Below are 25,940 nucleotides of genomic sequence, written 5' to 3'. Positions count from 1 at the left end.
TTTATAAAAATCGTCATCTCCATCATCCCATACTTTTAGCAAAACATGAAATTTTATCCCAATAATAACATTTATAATCAATAATCAACTGAGCATGTATACTTAGATAAATTTAAAAGTTGTAGTTGATCAAGATGAAGAAGGATATTACTTCGATTTCATTAAAATTTGATCTTTATCCACTTCAATAATTTTATTCATAATCAACTCAATTATACTTTTAAAATACAGATAATAATATCTATAAGAGATGAAATAATCAGCAGAATATTTTACATTCGTTGAAGATCGATACCATATCCGTCAGCAGTAATATCCCTATAAAAATCATCTGCGTTTATTTGTGTGAGGGTAAACGAAAAATTAGTAGTGTTTGATAATGTTATCGAATTATATCTAATACACCAAATAATTTACTTCAAAATTATTGAATGGAAATTTGAGGGAATGGAAATTTGAGGTTTGTTGGGGGTATTTACGTAAAATTGTCTTTTGGGTCCTGTCTGCTGTCTTCGACTCGTCGTATAAAATAAAAGCTTCTACTTTTTGCTCAAGACGTCTGTTCGGAGCAGAGCGGAGAGATGGGGGAGTTCATGGTTTGCATCGATAGGCTCGTGGCCTCGGAATCGTGCATCGTGCCGGCGAATGGGGTCGTCAATGGAGGCTTTGGCGGCGACTCGCCAGGGGAAGGGGAAGGGGAAGGCGGAGGAGCAACGGTGGTGGTGGGGTGTCCAGGGAACATCAACAGAAGCTCACGCGGCAAGAAGAAGGACAAGGAAGTGGGAGGAACGGCGGTAGTAGAATGCAGGATATGCCAGGAGGAAGGGGAGGAGGCGGACTTGGAAACCCCTTGCGCTTGCAATGGCACCCTCAAGGTCTCTTTTTTTCTTCTCCATTTCGCATTTTTTCCGCCTCTCTGATTTGGTAAAATGTTCTGAAGTCTTCGTTGGTGTTAGTTCTTGCCTCGGAAAAACAACCCTCTTATGCGAATGGCTATTTTTGCGGTTTCTTTTTCCCTCTCTCTCTCTCTCTCACTGAGTTTTCTAGCGCACTATCCCACTTTTTTCGGCGCGGTTATTCCTTTTTTTCCCCTCCCTCTTCACTTTCTCTCTCTGTGAATTTATTTGAGCCTTTGAGATGGGGTTCTGACCTACTTGATATTTCTCGCTGTTCTTGTTCGTGGAATGAATTTACTTTTCCGCTTTTGAATCCCCTTTTGTGTCATCGTTCAACTTTGTATTGCAAATGTTAAAAATCCCATCTTGATCTAAAATATTTTCTTGTACGATGACTTGTAGTTTTATCGAAGAAGATAAACCAAAATGGATCATCGTACTAATTTGTTGCCAGTTCCAAGGAAATTGATCATAATTGATAATTTATCATCCACTAAAGTGTGTATTTTTCCTAAATTTGGTACCCACAAAAGTAGTTTTCATTATATATGTGTGTTTGAAAGCAACTATTTCTTTTCCATCCCTTGTACCTTTTCCGCTCTCCCTTCTCTTTATCTTGCACGCCGAGGGCTTTTCCTTAGGCGTTTGTTAAGTTGGGACCTTGGCAACACTCACAGCTAAAACCTATCTATGCTTTTACAACTTCGTAAATGCTGTTGTGAGATGGACAATCCTGAATCCGTGATTTGTCTCTTTGTCGCGCTTAGTTGTTTGTTTATCTAACTAAGCCTGCTTTAGTTTGTTTTGCATGTTGTTGTTTTCATCTTCTGAACAAAGCCGAATGTGCCCGTGCTTTCTCATGAACATGTTCGGTGCTCATGATGGGTAGTTTAAAAGTTTATCCCCCTTAATTTTAGCTAGGATTGACTTGTTAATCTCAATTTAAAACTACAGGGTTCTGGAGATTCGACACAATTAGCTCATGAGCCTTGTCACTGGGGGATGGTTATGGACTTCTTTGTTTAACTTTTAGAGGGATACTAAGTATTCATATAGGAGATTCTAGGGTAGTCCAATGATGCTATGTCAGAAGGGTGAGTGGTTGGATTGGCATGTGTGCAGCAAGTGTAAACTGCAAACCACAAGTAATGTAAGTTTAATCACTTCAGGATATTAGTTTACAATTGGGATGAATGATTGAATTTGTGCCACTTAAACGTTACACCTGATCCAAATTGTTTAAAAGAAAACTAGGGGCAACTCCCTTCAAGGCCAAATCGCATGACAGATGCTTCTCCACTATTGTATTGATAATCCTGTCCCACAAAAAATGTTGTGCAATGGGGATTAAATCCCACTGCATCCAGCAGCGCAGGGGTCTCCCTTAACGTGATTTTGCGTCAAGGAGCACTGCATTTAAGAACTATCCCAGTTTTATGGTAGTTTTGATTGAGTTTTACATTAAATTAAGTCAGCAAATGAGAGACCTGTGATTTTCACATAACCTGAACAAAGATGCCAAGTGTTTAATGCAATAGAAATTGTTGAGTGACTTTTAGCCTTAATACCACCTTCATTGCCTTGAAAAAGCAAACAGTCTAAGATCTTCAGTTGGTGGTTAAAAGTCGGACTATTTTTAACTCTAACAATCATGTGCAGTTTGGCATAGACTTTTTTGTCCAAATGATGTAATATGAAATAAACATGAGTAATATGGACCTCTCTGATTGTTGGAACTTGGAAGTCTTTCTTAAGGTGCCCATTAAATCAAATGTAAAGCCAAAACAAAAGCACAAAGAAATATTGTGCTGATTAAGTTAAGATACCATGCTGCTCTGCAAATGGAAGCATGTAATTTTAAAATCAATAAACAAGGTGTTTTAATTGTTTATTGCTGAAATGTGCATAATAACTGCAAGTTTCCAAATTATTAAGACCACTGCTTGTCATGTTGTTATCTCTGAGATTGGTGCACACATCATGCTATGCATGTATAATTGAAACCCTATTTACTCTACTTAAAGTTGTAAGAATAAGCACATTTGGAAAAACAAAAAAGTGGACCACAGTGGCCTAGATGATTGCACAGGCTTCATTTGGGTGCTTTGGTAGTTATCACTTGTCGGTCAGCTGAATGCCAAAATGCACGGAACGCATAGCTGACGAGTTTAGGAAAAGAACCAAAGGCATATGGTACCAAAATTTTGCCCTCTTTACCACAATGATCTTTTACAGGTGTGCTTTTCAAAGACTTATGGTAGTAAATATAAATTATCCATATCATCATGTTTTACTGAAAGCAAAATTTTCTCTTTAAGCGTTTCAGATTTATAATTCAAGTTCAAAAACACTCAAAATGTTTTTTGCGTTCTTTTATGAAGTTGTAAATCTTTCTGCTGATTGCTTTGCCTTTGTTTTCTGCTAGCCATTTTTTCTCACCTACTTTAGGCAATAATGTCTTAGGTCTATGTTCTGCATTCCATATTTCTAGAGTGATGATGTCAGTTTCGGTAATGATAATTCATAAGATAAATATTTCTATATCAGATAAAAAATAATAATAATTGATATGTAATACATAATTATTTAAATACATTAACTAAGGCTACATTTTCATAACTTAATTAAAAATAAAATGTATGTCCGTTCGAGTTGTAAAAAATCATTAATATGCAAAATACAGAGATTTAAGACATCTTCCTTAAATTAGGTTCACTGCATATATGATTAATTATTTTCATATAGATAAATATTAATTGTATGCAAAATACACAGATTCATGACATCTTTCTTAAATTAGATTCACTGCATATATAATTTATTATTTTCATAATAAAAGATTTGAATGAAACTAAAGAGTTGAGTGTAGCTATATTAGGTTCCAAAAATTAGGTTCCTTAAATTGTTTCCGTATAGATAAATATTAATTGTATGAAAGATTTTTGCGGTCCTCGATGGGTGTAAGTTTGTTTCCATATAGTTAAATATGTCTATAATTAATATTTAGGCGGGAAATTTTTAGACAGACAACTCTGTTTTTATATATATATAGATATAGATATCTTAAATTAAAAAAAAAAATTAGAAACAAAATTTACATCAAATTGAAATGATTTGAATGTCTTTTCTTTTTTCTCACATATGTCAAGAGATATGACAGTAGGAAGGCATAAGCCTTGAGAGACAATTGGAAGGCATAAGCGTTGAGAGACAATTGGAAGGAAAAAAGGAAGGAAGGAAGGAAGGAAGGAGAATCGTAAATTTAATTTGCCAAACAAACGGGACTTGTTTGTCATTCCCAACTTTCGAGGGCGGGCCCCGACAACATTGAGAAGAATTGTTATTCGAATTTAAGATGGAAGAAAGGAAGAATGTGAAAGAGAGAAAGGTAGATGGTAACAACCGATGTTATCGGAAAAGATTTAATCAATTTGGGCCTATAAAAATTTAGAAAAATAATATATTGTATGAAAAATATAGTATGAAATTCAATATTACATACTCAACTGTATGGATGTGGGACCACTACATGTAATGTGTCATGTTGAATTTCATGTTACATTTTTCATATAGTGTATCATTGTGCAAAAACTTAATGAACTTGATTTTTTTTTCGATCAATTCGGGATCAATCTGGGTAAATATTAATTTTTGATTCTGCCATTGTTAACTTTACCAACCCTAAAAGATTCCATTTCTAGCTAGCTTACTGCTAGGGCATCACATCCAACGACAATTTTCTTCTTGTCCAAATTAAAAGCTCTTAATCCGCTATTTTAATAAATTGTTGGGCGATAAATTAATGTTCGATGCTAATCACAGTTGTTACAGACAAGGCTTTTATTAGATGTAGTTCAATATAATAATGGTTAGCTTTTCCGTAAGATAATTAATTGCATTTATATACGCCTGTTTATGAATTGATCCGTGTTGATCATAAATTAAACATCCATATTATAAAAATTATAAATTATAATTATTACCATATAATATTATTAATATTGATTAGTCCAAGATTCTAATAGATAATAAATAGTGAAATACATCTCGATTCTAATAGATTCAAATGTAACCTTTAAGATTTTTTAATTTTTTATATTAATTCATGAAATAATTCATTTGATAAGTTACTAAATATATCTTTTCAATTTACATCACGAAAGAGATATTCAACCATTGATCACCAATTCTGTTGCGAAGTTTATTTTTCACGATCTTCATAGCTAGTTAGAAAATGCTCTCTCTATTGTGGAAGTTGTAAAATCAAAGTCAATGTTAAAAACTTGTCAACCAATAGATATGATATGTCTCTTCTATTTTTCAAAGTAATGTCACTCAATCCTTTTAAATTTGAAAGCTTAATATTTAACCGAATATCTAGTTGATTTGAGAGTTCCAAAAGATCAATATCAAAAAAATCTCTTGGATAGAATTCAACTAATCGAATCAACTTTTGATTGTCAAAAGAAGCAAAATAATTAGATGGATTTAAGGTGTTGAATAATTTAACAGGGTAGTGATGGTAATTTATCATCTCTTCAATTTTGCATCATGATCTTCTTTGAGTTACAAATGTATCATCCATATTGGAAGCATAAATAAAATATTTTTCATAAAAATTGAAAGTCACATCCAACAAAGAACTCCACCCATCATCCCTCATTAATGTTGTTTAGAAATATTAATTAATCTTGTAGCATTCTCAATATCTTAATCTTTCCTCTCCTAATTATAACTTTAGTTGTTTCAAATGATGCAACTTTCACAATATCTTTTTGAATTTTAGATGATGTCAACTTCATATTTCTAAGACATTTTGAAGTATGACTCTTCTAACTTTTCATTATTGTCAGCAAGAAATTCTAATAGCTTAAAAAAAATCTCCGATTGCTTGAATCTTCAGATTTATTATAACCATGAAATGAAAGATCATGATTCATAAAAAATCTACTGCACTTAATTAATGACTCTAGTCGAATCCTATAATCAATTTTCATTTTCTCTATTGCTTTAACAAAATTAATCTTAATATGTTATTGATTTAGCAAGTCTCGATATTTATTGAAAGCTAAGTTATTGCTATTAGGACCCCCCATGCTCTTGTAATTTTTCTTTCTTTTTTCAATTTGTAAAATCTTTGCTGACAAATTTATCACTCCCTACACTCCTTCTTAAAAAGATAGTAATAAACACAAAATGCAGCATCCTTAGTAATGCTATACTCCAATCAATCAAATTCATCAAATCATGACAGATTAAATCTTCTTGGCTTGTTATTGAAATCTTTAACTTTGAATTTATGTTTACTGAACTAATGAATATGAAATTCATCATAAAACTCTTAAGATTTTTTTTTCAACACTAATTTCATAACTTTTTTTCAACCGACTGATCAGTAATATATTTTTTCGAGAAGATGGAGATTCTTTGAATATTTGATTTTCTTTAAAAATATCTTAACATATTATAGTGTTAGTACCGATGAAATCAAAATATCTCCACAATGGTATGATATTGTTCACTTTGGGTCTGAACCCTTATGATTTTGTTCTTAGACTTAACCCAAAAGGTCTCATACCGGAGATATCTTCCATCTTAAACTCATGATCTTTTTCATGTATTTCTAATGTGAGACTTTGATTGTATCCCAACAATCCTCCTCTCAGACAAAGGATCACTGAGAGTCCCCTACCATTCTCCTCATGGTCCGGGTCCAGACTCCTCCTACTGAGAGCTCCCCTACTATTCTCTTCATGGTCCGGGTCTCCCCTACCTCATTCATTTTTTTCCTGAGGGTCCCACGTGACTTTGACTCTACATAGACCATGACTCTGATATCAATTGTTAGTACCGATGGAATCAAAATATCTCCACAATGATATGATATTGTCCACTTTAGATCTAAACCCTTGTGATTTTGTTGTTGGGCTCAACCCAAAAAGTTTCATACTAATCGAGATATCTTCCATTTTAAATCTGCGATCTTTTCCATATATTTTTAATGTGGAACTTTGATTATATCCCAACATATATAATTCTATAAAAAATCACAGCATATTTTAAGAAATAAAAATACTTAGAATCAATTCTAAATGTTAAATCTAACAACTATTCAACAATAACCCTTTAAAAACTAAAACAATAAAAAAGATTTAAGATTTCTACTATATAAAAACTCAAAAATATCAAATTAACAATTAACACGTCAAGAATAATAAATAAATATAATATATGTTTCTAAAATCTATATGCTAAAATCGAAAGGCAAAAAGGAGAGGGAAGTAAGGAAACATACGATACTTTCACAAATTACAAGTTAAAGGAGGAGAAGTTTTTTTTAAAAGAAAAGAAGGCAAGAGACCAAATAATTTAGAATTTTGTGACTTTTTATTCTTGTAAAATAAATTTATTTTATTAATTAAATTTTTAAGAAAGGGAGCTTTGGCGCAACGGTAAGGTTGCTGCCATGTGACCTAGAGGTCACGGGTTCAAATCCTGGAAATAGCCTCTTGCCAAAGGCAGGGTAAGACTGCATACAATGGATCCTTTCCCCAGACCCCGCATGGCGGAAATTTTGTTCACCGGGCTACCCCTTTTAATTAAATTTTTAAGAGGAGGGTCATGATCCCTTGTCTCTTTGTGAGTCATTCATCATCTTGGCAATGATGCAATAGTAAGAGATGAAAAAGCTACTATGTAATAGTAAGAAATGGAACAAGTTTCTTAAATAATAAAAGTTTAAATTTCACCTGGGTATATTATATTTGAGAATTTGAAACATTTATGACATTGGATCGTCCGTCAAGATCCATTTATACGTCTCGATTTATCGATGAAAAATTAATCGATTAGTTCTAAAATTAATTCGATTTTAAAAAGATACCTGAATTATTAAAACAAAAATCAAGTGGTGAAAAATTACACGAAACCACATTATTAATTTTTTCTTAACCAATTTAAACTAAGGACAATTATTTTTATTTTAAAATCATTTATATTTTAATCCTGGCTTCAACTACTCACTTATTTATTTATTTATTTAATCGGGTCCCAACTCCAAGCTTTGACTTTTTTTCCCCTCCTCCTCGATGGATTCCCTAATTATGTTGATTTTCGGTGACCAAACTCGTTCTTGAATGATTCCACTCCACAAACTCCAGTTATCTTTCCAGTTGTTGTCCATGCAATAATCAATCGAATTAAATAATTTTATATTAATTAAATTTATTCGATTTTAATAGTTATTTCGATCGATTTAATTTATGTAAAAAAATTTAATTTGATCCGTCAAAATAATTTATTCCGTCTTATTTTATCATTTTAAAATTCATATCTAAATCGATTGACTCAATTTATCGTTATTATATTTTCTTTTGATAAAAGGTGTTTTCATTTTTATTCTTAAAAAATAGAATTAATTTTATAAATAAATGAGAATTAATAAGTCTATAAAATCGTCATCTCCATCATCCCATACTTCCACTAGAGACTTTGTCCGACAATAATAACATTTATAGGGATGAGATAATCAACTGAGCATTTTATACTTAGATAGATAGTAGTCCGGGACAATGATGCGATTCTTGTGAGATCTATTACGTATTTGTTTTCTTCCAAATGAGGAACGCAATCAAAGGATGCTGAGCATTATTATACGTTCTCGATTTACCTGGTGGTCGGTGGGAAATTTCTGAGTTGGTTATGACTGAGATTTATCATTTTTTTAGATAGATAGTAATATTCCTATAAAAATTATTTGCGTTCTCAAGACATAATTAAGTTGATTCTGATATAAAATTGTTGAAGTGAACCAGAATTAAATTTAGATGAAGCTGAGGTTCCTCTTTTATCATGATCAATTGTAACTTCTCAATTTATTTTTTTATAGATAATTATGGAATCGATCGTGTAAGATCGCTGGGTGACGGATTTCACATGTAGAAATCATCTGCGTTTATTTGTGAGGGTAAACGAAAATTAATAGTGTTTTGATAACGATATCGAATTGTATCTAATACGCCAAATAATTTCCTTTCAAAATTATTGAATGGAAATTTGAGGTTTGTTGGGGGTATTTACGTAAAATTGTCTTTTGGGTCCTGTCTGCTGTCTTCGACTCGTCGTATAAAATAAAAGCTTCTACTTTTTGCTCAAGACGTCTGTTCGGAGCAGAGCGGAGAGATGGGGGAGTTCATGGTTTGCATCGACAGGCTCGTGGGCTCGGAATCGTGCATCGTGCCGGCGAATGGGGTCCGTCAATGGAGGCTTTGGCGGCGACTCGCCAGGGGAAGGGGAAGGGGAAGGGGAAGGCGGAGGAGCAGTGGTGGTGGTGGGGTGTCCAGGGAACATCAACAGAAGCTCACGCGGCAAGAAGAAGGACAAGGAAGTGGGAGGAACGGCGGTAGTAGAATGCAGGATATGCCAGGAGGAAGGGGAGGAGGCGGACTTGGAAACCCCTTGCGCTTGCAATGGCACCCTCAAGGTCTCTTTTTTTCTTCTCCATTTCGCATTTTTTTCCGCCTCTCTGATTTGGTAAAATGTTCTGAAGTCTTCGTTGGTGTTAGTTCTTGCCTCGGAAAAACAACTCTCTTATGCGAATGGCTATTTTTGCGGTTTCTTTTTCCCTCTCTCTCTCTCTCTCACTGAGTTTTCTGGCGCACTATCCCACTTTTTTCGGCGCGGTTATTCCTTTTTTTCCCCCTCCCTCTTCACTTTCTCTCTCTGTGAATTTATTTGAGCCTTTGAGATGGGGTTCTGACCTACTTGATATTTCTCGCTGTTCTTGTTCGTGGAATGAATTTACTTTTCCGCTTTTGAATCCCCTTTTGTGTCATCGTTCAACTTTGTATTGCAAATGTTAAAAATCCCATCTTGATCTAAAATATTTTCTTGTACGATGACTTGTAGTTTTATCGAAGAAGATAAACCAAAATGGTTCATCGTACTAATTTGTTGCCAGTTCCAAGGAAATTGATCATAATTGATAATTTATCATCCACTAAAGTGTGTGTATTTTTCCTAAATTTGGTACCCACAAAAGTAGTTTTCATTATATATGTGTGTTTGAAAGCAACTATTTCTTTTCCATCCCTTGTACCTTTTCCGCTCTCCCTTCTCTTTATCTTGCACGCCGAGGGCTTTTCCTTAGGCGTTTGTTAAGTTGGGACCTTGGTAAACACTCACAGCTAAAACCTATCTATGCTTTTACAACTTCGTAAATGCTGTTGTGAGATGGACAATCCTGAATCCGTGATTTGTCTCTTTGTCGCGCTTAGTTGTTTGTTTATCTAACTAAGCCTGCTTTAGTTTGTTTTGCATGTTGTTGTTTTCATCTTCTGAACAAAGCCAAATGTGTCCTTGCTTTCTCATGAACATGTTCGGTGCTCATGATGGGTAGTTTAAAAGTTTATCCCCTTTAATTTTAGCTAGGATTGACTTGTTAATCTCAATTTAAAACTGATTTCTTTTATATTTTCAGTTTTTAAAGTGGATGCCAGATTAAGTGTCTACAGGGTTCTGGCAGATTCTGAGATGCGACACAATTAGCTCATGAGCCTTGTCACTGGGGGATGGTTATGCACTTCTTTGTTTAACTTTTAGAGGGATACTAAGTATTCCTATAGGAGATTCTAGGGTAGTCCTATGATGCTATGCCAGGAGGGTGAGTGGTTGGATTGGCATGTGTGCAGCAAGTGTAAACTACAAACCACAAGTAATGTAAGTTTAATCACTTCAGGATATTAGTTTACAATTGGGATGAATGATTGAATTTATGCCACTTAAACGTTACACCTGATCCAAATTGTTTAAAAGAAAACTAGGGGGCAACTCCCTTCAAGGCCAAATCGCATGACAGATGCTTCTCCACTATTGTATTGATAATCCTGTCCCACAAAAAATGTTGTGCAATGGGGATTAAATCCCACTGCATCCAGCAGCGCAGGGGTCTCCCTTAACGCGATTTTGCGTCAAGGAGCACTGCATTTAAGAACTATCCCAGTTTTATGGTAGTTTTGATTGAGTTTTACATTAAATTAAGTCAGCAAATGAGAGACTTGTGATTTTCACATAACCTGAACAAAGATGTCAAGTGTTTAATGCAATAGAAATTGTTGAGTGACTTTTAGCCTTAATACCACCTTCATTGCCTTGAAAAAGCAAACAGTCTAAGATCTTCAGTTGGTGGTTAAAAGTCGGACTATTTTTAACTCTAACAATCATGTGCAGTTTGGCATAGACTTTTTTGTCCAAATGATGTAATATGAAATAAACATGAGTAATATGGACCTCTCTGATTGTTGGAACTTGGAAGTCTTTCTTAAGGTGCTCATTAAATCAAATGTAAAGCCAAAACAAAAGCACAAAGAAATATTGTGCTGATTAAGTTAAGATACCATGCTGCTCTGCAAATGGAAGCATGTAATTTTAAAATCAATAAACAAGGTGTTTTAATTGTTTATTGCTGAAATGTGCATAATAACTGCAAGTTTCCAAATTATTAAGACCACTGCTTGTCATGTTGTTATCTCTGAGATTGGTGCACACATCATGCTATGCATGTATAATTGAAACCCTATTTACTCTACTTAAAGTTGTAAGAATAAGCACATTTGGAAAAACAAAAAAGTGGACCACAGTGGCCTAGATGATTGCACAGGCTTCATTTGGGTGCTTTGGTAGTTATCACTTGTCGGTCAGCTGAATGCCAAAATGCACGGAACGCATAGCTGACAAGTTTAGGAAAAGAACCAAAGGCATATGGTACCAAAATTTTGCCCTCTTTACCACAATGATCTTTTACAGGTGTGCTTTTCAAAGACTTATGGTAGTAAATATAAATTATCCATATCATCATGTTTTACTGAAAGCAAAATTTTCTCTTTAAGCGTTTCAGATTTATAATTCAAGTTCAAAAACACTCAAAATGTTTTTTGCGTTCTTTTATGAAGTTGTAAATCTTTCTGCTGATTGCTTTGCCTTTGTTTTCTGCTAGCCATTTTTTCTCACCTACTTTAGGCAATAATGTCTTAGGTCTATGTTCTGCATTCCATATTTCTAGAGTGATGATGTCAGTTTCAGTAATGTTTTTGCAAAGTTCTGAGAGATAAGCTCTTTATGCAGAAGACTCCTTTTCATGTTCAGATGATGCGAGTACTTTGTTTGAATCAGATATTTTTTCTTATCTTCAGTTTGCCCATAGGAGGTGTATCCAAAGATGGTGTGATAAGAAAGGGAATATCACCTGTGAAATATGCAATCAGGTAATTCACTAAGATATTGATAATACTTTGTTCCTTTGGTACACTGAAAGAAAAAATTTGAAACTTCATTTCTTTTGTTAATCATGTAAATCTTTCCTAAATATGGCAAAATTTATGAGTTTCTTGCAGCCTTTTCTAGTTTCTGATTAGCATTCTTGGTTGAACAAATCTATTTCCTTTTCCTTGTACAACTTCAGTATGAATTGACAGTATCTCTGTCATATCCTAGAGAACACATTCCCATTTCCTTAAGTCAAAACTCATGATGATCCTTATGTTGTTGTAGATTACCTATGCGTCTAGCATTGTTGATGTTAAAATAATTTAACTTCACAGGCTTTTGGCCCCAACTATACTGTGCCGCCAAGTAGACCAAGTTCTGATGTATTGGCCATTGATATCAGGTATTTGTTGCATTGTTGGATATTTTTTGGTGGTTTCTTGTGTAAATTCTTCAGTTTCCTATAAAAGAATAGTTGTGTTAGTGGAGCTTAAAAAGAATTGTTTGAAGCCTTTTTTCTTCTTGTTTAGGGGTCAATGTTCATCTTTTACACATGTACTGATAGGGATTATTTTAAGAGGCCCATATGAATAATAAATAAATAAATTCTGGTTATCAATGCTATCCTTAGTTTCATTCTGGATGCATTTAGTGAACTTTTTAATTAGCTTTGTTAATTAATTTAATGGTACAACTGATTATGTAATTGGGTTAGCTTAAAGTGCTCACTACCAAGCTCCTCATCTGATGCAAATATGATTATCAATTTTTTCTATCACTAACATTTTCCTGCACACTTAACAGATTTTAGTTCAACATTGACTGCTAAATCTTGTAGCGGCTAGTACATGGAGTAGAGCCAAACAACATTTGCACCATGATATATATATATATATATATATATATATATATATATATATATATATATATATATATATATATATTGCAAGCATTTCTATCTATATTGGAGGAAACTCTATGTAACCACAATATAAAATAGCCTAAAAGTTGCTTGGTCTATTGGTAAGTGAGCTAGACTCAGAAGTGCTTCTGGCCAAAGATGAAGGGTTTGAATCTATAATAATATTGTTGAGAGGTGTTTAACCTTCTTGCTCCTCTTCGTATGAGAATAGTCTCACATCTAATGTGGTGTGGGTACATCTATGTTGTGTGAGTACACCTTATGATCAAGACAAAAAAAAATAGCATAACATATCCCAAGGCACTTGGCAATAAGGATAAAATTGAAAAACCTAATTCAAAAAACAATTAGGTGTAGCTCTAATACATGATAAAATGAGAGAAACATATTCAAAGATAACTATTACACTTTATAGTTAAAAATAAAATATGTTAAGAGTAAAAGGTGTGTGCAAGGATGGAGGATTGAGGAACACTAAAAAAATATTAGTTAATGTTATAAACATAATTTAATTGATTTGAATACTACTAGTGATATTGTCATGCATAGAGAGCTTAATGGAGGTAGAACATTCATGTATCCATTATCAAAAAATTGGGACGAACATGACCTGTTCTCTAGGTGTTAAACGTTGATTGAACATCTTTTGTAGAGTTCTGCACTTGAGTTTGTGGGAATCTCACATGTTTTTCAGCATTCCCATGCTGTCGATGTTGGTTTAAAATCATACATTGAGAATGGACTGCATAGTTACAAATAAATTTAGTTGTAGGCAGACCTGGCCTCCATATAAGATATAATGTTGATAGAATGTCTGGGTATGACCATTCTGTGGTTTCTTATATTCACTACTCGTTCCTGAAAGTAGCAATTTCAATTGCCCCACCCTCAATTTTGAATAATGCAACTTAATCTCTTAATAAAATTTGGATTTGGTCATAGATTCATAATGCTACACAGCTTTCGTTACTAATATGCAATAGCTACTATGTGATTGGTAAGCTAATAAATTGAAACATTTTGGAAAAGGTTCTAACTGTTACTGCTCTGCTTTTGGAGGACCTATGAACTCCCCCTTCCTATTCCATAGCATTCCAAGGCCTGCCTCACGACATTCAGATTGAAAGTGATAATTGTGCATATGCTCTTTGCTGCTTAGTATATGCCTAACTATTTCTGTCAATGAAATTGACCAGCATATTAGTTTTTGATTTTCTTTTTATTCAGAAACTGAACTTATCTTATTTCATTTCTTAGTAGGGAGGATTGGGATACACTGATAGATCTTCATGACCCACATTTTCTTGCCATTGCTGCTGCACAGCAAGATCTGCTGAATGAGTACGAGGATTATGCAGCTGAAAATGCCAACGGAATTGCTTGCTGTCGTGTCATTACGCTTGTTGTACGTCAAATTTTTGTTGTGGCATGCTTGTTTCCTTGTTTTGTATTTGATTTTGGAGGTCTCAAATGGTTCAAACTCATACAGTTGATGCTTCTCTTGCTTCTTCGCCACATCTTTGTTGTCGTGAAGAATATTGAGATGGTGCAGGACATATCAGCCTTGTTTAATGTAAGCTCACTTTACACAATTTTCAAAGGTGCAAAGTTCAGTCATGTAATTCCTCCTTTGCTTTGGTTCCTTGTTTATAAATTTTTTAGGTTTAATTTCTGAATATTACCCGAAGCTTGATGCTTATGAACCTAATTCTAACTTCAAAACCACAAATCCAGGCTGAATTTTGATTAGTTAGAGCTGCTAGCCTCTTAAACCTCATCATGTTCTCTATCTTCTCGTGCATGTGGTTGTTCAAGTCTATCACATCATCTTAAAGATTCACCAAGATGAATATCTAACTAAACTAAGAATTAGTTTGTGTATGAATTAACATTAATTTGTGCTAGCTGCTACAGTTTGTTCTTAACTTTAAGTTAATATAGATGCCTAATTAAAGCAATTAAGTGAACACTACTTGATTTGAAAGTTCTTTTAACTATAAAACCTAATAGTTCATTTGTTTTATGTATTCAATTCCCTACACTTCTCTTTTATTGTCATTCAGAAACACAAATGAAAGCGATGATTCTGGTTATTTTTCACTCCTTTATCACTTCTCCTTATCAAAAGCTTACTTCTTCTAATGAATTTTGTTACATTAAAGTGTCTTTGTATTTATGTACACAAGCTTTCTATTTCTCAAGAAACTTTTATATTGATCGAATATTTGTCGTTTCAGATAATTTTGGAGTTTGTTGGCTTTTTCTTACCTTGCTATGTAATAGCCCGTTCTTGTTATCGAATACCAAACCGGAGGAGGTAGCAGGTATGCTTGATGATGTTCTCTATTTCCATTTTCCAGGATGCGATCATGCTGTATAAACTATAATTGTTATGCTTAGCATAGGTCAAAGGAAATGTCGTTTAGTACATGCTATAAAGTAACTCGCTAATCACCATTGTTTCATGGCAAATAGTTCGATATCATGCAAGTTAATCATGTTATAAAAAGGCCATCACATACGAGTCAACTAGAAAAGTTATATTGTGATATTACTTTTCAATGTTTTCTTTGTTAATTGCTTGTAAGATCGGGTGGGGTTGCGGCTTTAGCTGGGATTGAACTTGAGTTAGAGAGGAAGGGTGCAAGAGAGATGCAATCGATATGCTCTATTTATAGGTTATGATGAAAGTTGTATCGAATAGGTAGCCAGAGGATTGTTAGTAGCTTTATTTTGGCAGTCATAATATGGGTTTATTTACCCCATGTATATGGCTCACATTCCGCGAGCTCATTCTTCGTTTGTGAGCTCATCCGCAAGCTCATCCTTCATAGTGAGAATCGAGCTTTCCTCTCCTCTTGGAACCCTGTTTGTGCTGATGTCGTTGCTAGGTGAAATGCCTCCATGCGATGGTTGAAGGCTTCTTTGGCCAACCACACCTCAAGGAAGCGCCTCGTCTTTCTCTTACTAGTTGAACTAGCCCAACCGCCGACATGGCTAAAACAACACAACTTTCTCATTTTGGTCCCGACTCAGAATAATATTAAACCTTGCTCTTACTCTATAGATTCTTTAGCAACTAAACCTTGCAGATACATTGGCTTACTCTTAATATGTAACTCAGGCACCTCGGCCCTAAACTCACATCCTTAACGGGATGTCGCATTTTCTGCCTACCCTTTTCAGTCAAAATTCAGTTGGGCTGTTCGCGATAGCATTTAGCCATTTGAAATTCATTCACTTTTAAAATATCCCGACGCGAAACTTGCAATATTTGTCTATGCGATTCATTTTTCATTGATGTTGAAGGGGTACCAGGGAGCCTAATTGACAAAACTTGTTAAACATAGACTGCTTTGAGATTCATTTCTTCCATAGTTCAGTTGACAAACTCACTGTGCAATTGCCTTGCAGATTTGATGATCGACCTGGCTGTGTATCTGTAGGAACTCTCAGCTTTTCGCCGCGGCAGGACACCAAAGGTGGTCCTGCTCGAGTAAACACATGCCGATCGAGTTTGTGTAAGCTATTGCTCTTTGAAAAACATGTGCAGGTGGAACAATCTTTCTTGATGCTCACCCTTATCTATCTGTGAAAAAAGCAATTCGATATGTAAACTGCTGTAATCTTAAGCTCCCTCGTGTAAATGAGCCATCGACTTCCAGTTCTATGTATGCTTTCGAATCTATTTCGGGTATCGTTTGTGCAATTTATGGGGAACCCATGAACTCTTACTTGTTGAGTTGCTAGAGATTTGGAAACTACTCTTCTCAAATATTGACGATCATTCGTCGTAAAGTTGATGCTAAGCGGCGCGACAATTTTCATGGTGGTGAAGTTTTCGCAAATGCTAACGTCTAAATTGTAGTTCATTTGTTGCAAGTTACCTTGCAAATTATGATGTGATGATAAGATACGAGATATGTTCTTTAGTTTTCAGGACATGATTGAGTTGATTATTACGAAATAGATTTGTTGAAGTAGACAAGGGTCGAATTTAGGTGAAGTCGAGATAATGTCCTCTCTTGTACACAGATGATCACGAGATTAATTGTATGGAGTCGTTGGAAAGATAGATTTTATTGTTTGCTGAAGAGATATGTTTTTTAGATAATGAAGATTTACAATATATATTATATTGGGGAATTTTCGACTGTTTTTTTGTGTTTTTGTTGGTGAAATTTTTTTGAAATTAGACATTTTCAAGATTAATGAATTAATACTTGAAGTATTAAAAAATAATTAATAATAATAATGATAAATTATTTTTAATATTCACAATATCAAACTAATTCCTTAAAAAAATTATTATGTTATTTTGATAAAGTAATACATTTAAGAATAATTTTAAAAATATTTTTAATGTCTGATTTTTTTTTATAAAAAAATCCCCTTATTTATAGCCCCTCTTCTTGGCCGAATTAGGATCCAAAGGAGCTGGAGGAGTCTGTCTGCAATGGCGATGCCGCCGCATCTGCTGAGGCTGATGGTGAGCTGCCGGAAGATAGCGGCGGAGGTCACTGCTCCACGTTCCTCCACCGTCGTCGCCATGGCATCCTCCGACGAGCCCGAGTTCTTGGTCCGGAATCACCTCTGGCGCAACCGTTTCCCCCGCCCGCCACTCTCCTTGGACTCCCGCATCGCGTCCCGGGTCGGCGAGAAGCTGGCCCTCCGCCTCCGCGGCATCGGCGTGTTCACCGTCGAGATCGACCTCGGCCAGGAACCCTCCCGATTGTCGCACTTCCGCCGCTCCGCTGTTTCCCTCTTTGGATCCGTTGAACGCGCTGGCGTCCACGTCGCTGGATCCGAGAAACTCGAATACCCCTAGGTATTATCTTTTCTGGTTGGATCTCTATTTCCGAAATTGTGGGAAAAGGATGCAATTTGATTTCCGTTACTTTGGATCTAGTAGATTCCAGTACACAAAATTCTGTCAAGTTATTTACGTTTATTGTAGTTGTGTTTCTAGGATTTTGAAATCTACAGTTCAAAATCATTTTGGATGTAAATGAAGAGGATGAATCATTTTCTGTAATCTACAAATATTAATTGGCTTTCTTTGCTATTGTATTGGATGAGTTACTAAGAATTAATGTTTACGTTTATCTTTTCAAATATCTATCTATCCTCTTTATTGTAAACGATAAATAAGAGCTTGAGGATTCTTACTCCTAATGCATCATTTATCACTTCAAGTAAATACTTATTTTATATATACGAATTTAATATTGTGATTGCTGTGGCTGCTGCCTGTGTGCTGGGTGGCATAGTCAAAATATATGGTTTTGATAAACAGTGAACAATTCTAGATCATATCATGGTTTGGAATCTCATACATAGTCAAAAGATATCATTTTGATAAATTACCTAATCTCGATACTATTTGGCAAATATAATCTTCCCTATGTCATTGTGTCAATCATGTCTATGAACATCGTGTCATACCGACACTTGACACTTGTTGATATGCTAGAACGCTCAAGATAAATTGAAACAATATTTGCTATTTTTTGTAGCTCGTATCCATACAACATATGTTAAAATTGTATCGTTGTAGATGCAACACATGACACTTGATGCCCCTTGACATAGACATGTTAAGATGAATTGAAATAATGATTATTTTTTGTACATTGTGTTCATGCAACATAATGTCAGAATTATCATTCCAAATGAAATATGAAAACTGAATTTATTTATATGGTTGTTTCTCTTATTTTTCTTTTTCCACTTCCAATTCCTTACCGGCACTATACATCAGGAAGTTGAGACAACACCAAAATAATCACTTCAGTCAAAAATTGAAACTAACACAGCTTGAAATTTTAAACTGTGAAACATATACTTATTTGGAAGAAAGTAGGAGAATGCTACCATGTTGGCAAAGATCTTTGAAGTTGTTGGTCTCAAATTCAAAACCTGCCTTGCACTGAAACTGAGCCTTGTTTTCAGATGTGTGTGTGCATATATACAACAATGAATCACTCCATAAGTTGTGAAACATTCATTAATACTCTTTGAATTAAGGTTATGTTGTTTCTATATTGCAAATTTGCCTGGTCTGATATGGGTGTTTCGCTTGAAAAATATGTTAGGTTTTGAAGAAATTCTCACACAATTTTATTTATGAACCAAGGATACACTTTTATACAATGAGAATTAATAAATAAAGAAAAATAAAAAAATAAAAAAATATTTTATTAAAAATAAATTATTCTCAACCAAATTAATTTAATTATATCATTTTCACTCATGGTTTGATTGACTCTCCATAAGGAAAGATTTGATTAATTTCTATATCACCCATGATTTGATTGACTCTCTATAAGGAAAGTTTTGATTATTTTCTACACTCCCCCTCAAGCTTGGCTGTAGATATTGATGAGACCAAGCTTATCTTCAAGAAATTTATGAGCTTGTTTAGATAATCTTTTTGTAAGAAGATCGGCTAGTTGGTAAGATATAGGAATATACTCAATACCGATAATGCCTTCATCCACCTTTTCTCTAATGAAGTGACGATCAACCTCTACATGTTTTGTTCGATTATGATGAATTGGATTGTGAGCTATACTGATAGCTGATTTATTATCACAATGGAGTAGCATAGTATCTTCAATTTGAATTTTCAAATCTTTCATCACTCTTTTGATCTAGATGAGTTCACAAATTCCATGAGTCATAGTTTTGTATTCCCCTTCAGCACTACTTTTTGCAATCACACATTGTTTTTTGCTATGCTATGTCACTAAATTCTCCCATACCATCGTGCAATACCCAGAAGTTGACTTCCTATCATCAATTGATCCTGCCCAATCTGCATCAGTGTATGCACACACTCTTCTATCCTCAGTTTTTGTAAAGAATAGACCTTTTCCAGGAGTTTGTTTTAGATATCTCAAAATTTTGTATACTCCATTTAAATGACCTTGACATGGTGAGTGCATATATTAACTTACTAGGCTTACTGCAAAGGCAATATCTGGGTGTGTATGTGAGAGATATATGAGTTTTCCAACAAGGCACTGATAATTATCTTTGTCAACCGGGTTTCCTTCAAATATTTTTCTCTTATTCCCTAATTCAATTGGCATGTTACTTGGCTTGCATCCCAACATGCTAATTTCTTTTAACAGATCTAAAGTATATTTCCTTTGAGAGACCGAAATATCTTTTTTATTTCAAGCAATCTCCATTCTCAGAAAATATCTCAATGTTCCAAGATCTTTGATTTCAAATTCTCGTGTCATCATTTTCTTGATTTCTTCCAATTCTTTATTATCATTCCCAGTGATGATGATATCATCAACATACACTATAAGAATGATTTTCCTCATCAAGTGTTTCACAAATAATGTATGATCTGCTTGTCCTTGAATATATCCAAAATTCAGATTACCTTGGAGAATTGATCGAACTAGGCACGAGGTGATTGTTTTAAACCATATAGAGATTTGTTGAGCTTGCATACAATTTTAGCATCCAAATTTTCTTCGAATCCTGGAAATTGATTAGAGCTATCAAATGAGCCAATCCATGACGGGACGGGCCAACTCGTTAGAAATCCATTATATGGCGGGGCGGGGCGGGCCGACCCACCAATTGGCGGGTTGGAAAATTTCCAACTCAACCCAATTTTAGGCGGGTCACGGGTTAGGCGGGTCAACCCACGGGCCTGTCAACATAAAAAAATAAAAAAATATTAAAATTTTTAAGTTTAGATTGTTGTTTAAACGGGTCAAGTTGAAAATTTTAAGTTTGGATTGTGGTTTAGACGTGTCAAGCCCACTAATTTATTGAATTTTCTTCTTTAAATTTACATTTTGAAGAAAAGAATAATTTTTCTCAACTCGTGGGCTAACCCACGTAGGTCGTGGCCAACCCATGTGCGTCGCGGGCCAACCCACGCTGGTCGCGGGCCTAGGCGGGTCGATCCACCTGAACCCATCTTAAAATGGGTTAATAAAATTTCAACCCAACCTGTTTAAATTGTTCGGCGGGGCGGGCCAACCCAACAGGCCTAACCCAAATTGATGGCTCTAAAGTTGATTCATATAAACCCCCTCTTCAAGCTCTCCATTGAGAAATATATTTTTTATATTAAGTTGATATAATGGCCTATCTAGATTAGCCGCCAATGATAGAAGAATTCTGACAGTATTAAGTTTGACAACTGGAGCAAAAGTCTCGGTGTAATTAATTCCATAGGTTTGAGTAAAGCCTTTAGCCACCAAACGAGTCTTGTGTCTTTCAATTGAACCATCAGCCTTGTACTTAATCGTGAAAACCCATTTACAATCAACAATACATTTCCCTTGTGGTAATTCCATCAAATCTCAGGTATTATTCTGTTTGAGAGCATGCATTTTTTCAAGAACAACAGTCTTCCACTTAGGAATAGCTAGTGCCTCCATGATAGATTTGGGAATTAATTCACTAGACAATTTTGAAGAAAAAGCACAAAATGTGGACGATAGATTAAAATAGGAGATAAAGTTCGAGATGAGATATTTGGGACGGGATCGAACACCTTTTCTAAATGCAATAGGAATATCAATATCGAAAAATGTACTTGACTCGTTATAGGATTCTACCATCGGTTCATCTTCTTGGCTGTGATTAGAATTCATAATTTCTTCATTAGATTGAAGTCTTTCTCCTTGAATAAACTAGAATATCCGATTTTTTACTCGATACTCCCCTCGTTTCACTAATTTAAGGACTGACTTGGATAGGATCAGGCATGGAAGGAGGTGTGGTGTCCAAATTAAAACTAAGGACAGGAAGAGTATCTTCATCACCCTTTGAGGGAGTTCTACTGCCACAATAGTTGTCACCATGGCTGTGTGATGTAACACGGTTAAGCCATGTCGGACTCTAGAAGATCGTGATCATCATTACCACGGTCGTGTAGTGTGACACGGTCAAGCTGTGGCACACTCTGGTTCTCCTCTTCCACCAACTTTAGAACTTCATCATCCTTCCCCTCTTGAGGTAAAATGTGAGAGAAATACGGGGTACCTTAAAAAAAGGTGACATCACAATTAACATATATTTTATTTGTTTGCAGACAATAACATCAATAACCTTTTTGAGTAAGAGAATACTCGACAAAGATAGTTTTAAGGGCTCGAAGGTAAAGTTTGTTGCGCTTATGGACATGGATATGCACAAAAGCCATATATCCAAATGTCTTCAATGGTAGATTATTGAAGTTGAAAATTTGTGGATATGTTTGAGTGAGAAGAGATAAAGGTGTGACAAAGTTTATGGAGCGACTAAGAAGACGATTGGTAAGATACGTGGCTGTGAGGATTGCATCACCCCATAAATATTTTGGAACATGCATGGTGAACATAAGAGCATGGGCAACCTCCAACAAATGACGATTTTTACGTTTAGAAACTCCATTTTATCGTGGAGTATTGACACATGAGTTTTGGTGAATAATTTCATTTTCCACTAAATAGTCACTTAAAATAGCATTGAAATATTCTTTGCCATTGTTGGTTCTAAGAATTTGGATATTTGTTTAGAATTGGTTCTAGATCATTTTGTGAAAGACTTTAAAGATGTTACTAGTTTCAGACTTGTCCTTAAGAAGATAAACCCAAGTAATCCGTGTATGATCATCAATGAATAAGATAAACCATCTTTTCCCATGAGAAGTATGAATTTGTAAGGGACACAAATATCACTATGAATTAATAAAAATGGAGTAGATAGTTTATATCGTTTGGGAGAAAAATCGGTGCGAGTATGCTTAGTTAGTTGACATACTTCACAATTGAAATTCAAATGATCTTTGTTTGTAAACAATGAAGGAAACAGACGTTTCAAATAACAAAAACTAGGATGACCAAGACGATAGTGCCAAGATATTATTTCCTTATTACTAGAATCAGAAAAAGCAACATGAGACAGCAAAGACCGACCATTTTTATTCTCGAAATAATAAAGACCTTCATGAATTCTAGCATTGCCAATTATCTTCCTCAATAGTAGGTCTTGAAAAAGACACGAGAAAGGCAAGAATTTAGTAAAACACTGATTATCAAGCGTGACTTTACTAACAGAAATTAGATTGCATTTTAAAATAGGTACATGAAAAATAGGTTTCAAAATGATATACTGAGACAATTGAATATCGCCTATACCAACAACTACAGTTAATGATCCATTAGCAATCCTAACAGTAGTTTGGCGAGAACATGGATAATAGGAAGAAAAAAGACTTGGTCACTTGTCATATAGTCAAAGGCTATAGAATCAACGATCCAAGGGATCGTTGAATGGTTACGAAAGGGAGAATTGAGTTTACCAGATTGAGTCATAAAGCACGAACCAACATTAGAGCTGAAAGACACATTGAGGGCCATTTGATTGAACAATTTGCAATATTACTCAATTTGTTCTTTGGTGAAGGGGGCAGGAACACCAGAGATAGTATATTTTTCTTGGCTTGATTGAGTATGAAATCCACGACCTTCATTCCTTTTTCGAGGTTGCCAATTTGTTAGTTTCCTAGATATTTTCCAACATTTATCTTTGGTATGGCCTGACTGCTTGCAATGTTCACACCAAAGACGTTTATTTTGACGTTGATTTAGTGTGGAATTTTTTATAGAAACCAACGTCGAAACGTTTGTTGTAATGGATTGTGGTGTTATAATCTCAAAAGTAAGCATGACCTTACGACAGGCTTCTTCCCATTGGATTTTTGCAAAGGCTTCTTTAGGAGATGAGAATGGATCACGTGCAACTATACGACCATGTACCTCATCTAAATTACGATTAAGACCAGCAAAAAATCAAACACACGTTCCTTTTCAATATTGCGGCGAATTTTGATACTACAATCAATGCACGTTGAATCTTCTTCAAAAAATAGATCAAGTTCCTGCCAAAGATCTTGAAGATTAGAGAAGTATTGTGTTACATAATTTGAACTTTGTTTTAATTCTTTCATCTTCGATCGTAGCTCAAAGATCTGAGAAGTGCCTAGATCGGAATACATCTTCCGAGTTGTGTCCCGCACCTCTTTGGCTCTCTTGAACCAGAGATAACAACGACTAATGTTGGGTTTTGGGTTCCATGGAATTAATTAGCCAGGTAAGCACGATTGAATTCTCAGCCATCCATGTCTGGTATGATGCATCACTTGATGTGGGCTGAGAGGAGTCACCTGTAAGATAACTCAACTTCCCTCTGCCGCAGATTACTATCTTTATTGACTGAGCCCATTGCAAATAATTATGACCATTCAACTTATGGGTCGTAATTTGCAAGGATGAGACGTTGCTTTCGGAAAAAGAAGAGACGATGACAGAAGGTTTTTCAGCCTTAGATTGTGTGGAAGAATCCATAGACATCATGATTGTCTTCGGAGGAGAAGAATTGCACGTGTTTGTTTATAGAGAGGAATCTTGCTCTGATCCCATGAAGAAATTCTCACACAATTTTTTTTATGAACCAAAGATACACTTTTATACAATGAGAATTAATAAATAAATAAAAACTCATAAAAAATATTTTAATAAAAATAAATTATTCTCAACCAAATTAATCTAATTATATCTTTTTCACTCATGATTTGATTGACTCTCCATAAGACAAGATATGATTAATTTCTATATCACCCATGATTTGATTGACTCTCCATAAGGAAAGTTTTGATTATTTTCTACAGGTTTTCTCCGTACAATCATCAGGATCTGTATGTTAATGTCTCAAAGAACAATTAGGTTGTATGCTCATCAGGATCTGTATGTTGTCTCAAAGAACAGGTAGGTTGTATTGTTGAGGAGATTTGCTTATTTGAAGGTAATAAATGCAAATTGAAAGCAAATCAGAAAGTCATAGTCTTCATTGTCTCAAAGGTCCATGTCCATACCTCTTTCTTACGAAAGACAAACTTTAGCTGTAAAAGACAAGCAGACTATGTAACAAGATTGCATTTTTCTCATACTTGAATAACATATACATCATCTGGAATAATTTTTTTGGCATTTTACAGACAGAACCACCCAAAACCTCAGAGTTTTGGGGTCGGGGAGGGTGGGTTCTTTGAGTATCTTAGATTGTTTTTCTAATAACACATAGATCAAGTTGGGATTAAATTTTAACATATTGTAATAAAAAACCTTGGAGTTCATTGGGGTCTGGTTGGTGGGTTCTTTGAACACCCATATATCAGTTATGATATTCTTATACAGTAGTCAAGAAATGAATGGAATTCTAACTCGCACACATTTAGAAAGTGACTGTTAGAGAACATGCACAACAAATTAAAATGAATACCCTATAAGACATTTAGCTTACATTGAATTTTGATGTTTGTGCTGGCTACAAGAATTAGGTATAATGTTGTTGCTGAAGGGCTGTGAGTGAACTGTACAAAAGAGAAGCAAGAAACACAAAAACATGTGCTAGTTTGGTAAGAAGTACCCAATGTCTACTTTCATGATTATGTTGGTGTATTCATCCATGATTCATCAACCACATGCTATCACAATGCTAATTAAGCCCAGGCTTATCAGTCCACTCTTTCATCAACTCGAAGGATTTCATTCGCCTTGAAAAACCTTCACCACTGTTCGACACATGAACTCTTTTACATCACTTGGCTCAGGTTGCACTCAAATCGGACCAAACACAGAAGGCTATAAAAGGTAAGGGTGTGTTTTTGCATTCCAACTTAATCTTGTAGACTCTATTCCACAGCTATCTATGACATAGGAGTGTTTAGTTTTCCATGCAGGAGGTTGCCACAGACACTGAATGATTCGGAGCAACATGGATGAAAAGATCGCTCGGGTAGATTGGTTTTCTGCAGGTCTGATTAGTTGAAAAATCTGTTT

General features: G+C 34.9%; 2 protein-coding genes across 3 annotated transcripts; both read left to right on the top strand.

Annotated features, from left to right (window-relative positions):
- The first annotated feature begins 579 nt into the window (after positions 1-579).
- Positions 580-16,793, top strand: LOC141813505 (uncharacterized). The gene is made up of 7 exons (XM_074701475.1): positions 580-875; positions 12,086-12,157; positions 12,494-12,561; positions 14,341-14,485; positions 14,570-14,653; positions 15,318-15,404; positions 16,495-16,793. The coding sequence occupies exons 1-6, from the start codon at positions 582-584 to the stop codon at positions 15,399-15,401; spliced, it is 747 nt and encodes a 248-aa protein (XP_074557576.1). The 5' UTR covers positions 580-581; the 3' UTR covers positions 15,402-15,404; positions 16,495-16,793.
- Positions 16,794-17,524: 731 nt separating this feature from the next.
- Positions 17,525-25,751, top strand: LOC141813506 (uncharacterized). Of its 2 annotated transcripts, none has more exons than XM_074701477.1 (2): positions 17,525-17,908; positions 25,712-25,751. In XM_074701477.1, the coding sequence occupies exon 1, from the start codon at positions 17,537-17,539 to the stop codon at positions 17,906-17,908; it is 372 nt and encodes a 123-aa protein (XP_074557578.1). In that variant the 5' UTR covers positions 17,525-17,536; the 3' UTR covers positions 25,712-25,751. The 2 variants fall into 2 exon arrangements, with proteins under 2 accessions (XP_074557578.1, XP_074557579.1); XM_074701478.1 differs by lacking the exon at positions 25,712-25,751 and adding an exon at positions 24,770-25,060.
- Positions 25,752-25,940: the final 189 nt, after the last annotated feature.

The sequence above is a fragment of the Curcuma longa genome, chromosome 20 (genome assembly GCF_044706935.1).
Source record: "Curcuma longa cultivar G26 ecotype Majalengka, Jawa Barat chromosome 20, ITB_CL_G26_1.1, whole genome shotgun sequence".
In the NCBI taxonomy this organism is placed as follows: Eukaryota; Viridiplantae; Streptophyta; class Magnoliopsida; order Zingiberales; family Zingiberaceae; genus Curcuma; species Curcuma longa.
Note: the sequence above shows the minus strand (reverse complement) of the source record. Positions and strands in the feature narration are given on the sequence as shown.

Excerpts from the sequence above, each read along its gene's own strand:
- LOC141813505 (XM_074701475.1), top strand. The coding sequence starts at position 582 with ATGGGGGAGTTCATGGTTTGCATCGATAGGCTCGTGGCCTCGGAATCG. Across the intron at positions 12,158-12,493 it reads CCTGTGAAATATGCAATCAG|GCTTTTGGCCCCAACTATAC; the intron begins GTAATTCACTAA and ends TTAACTTCACAG. Across the intron at positions 12,562-14,340 it reads GTATTGGCCATTGATATCAG|GGAGGATTGGGATACACTGA; the intron begins GTATTTGTTGCA and ends ATTTCTTAGTAG.
- LOC141813506 (XM_074701477.1), top strand. The coding sequence starts at position 17,537 with ATGGCGATGCCGCCGCATCTGCTGAGGCTGATGGTGAGCTGCCGGAAG.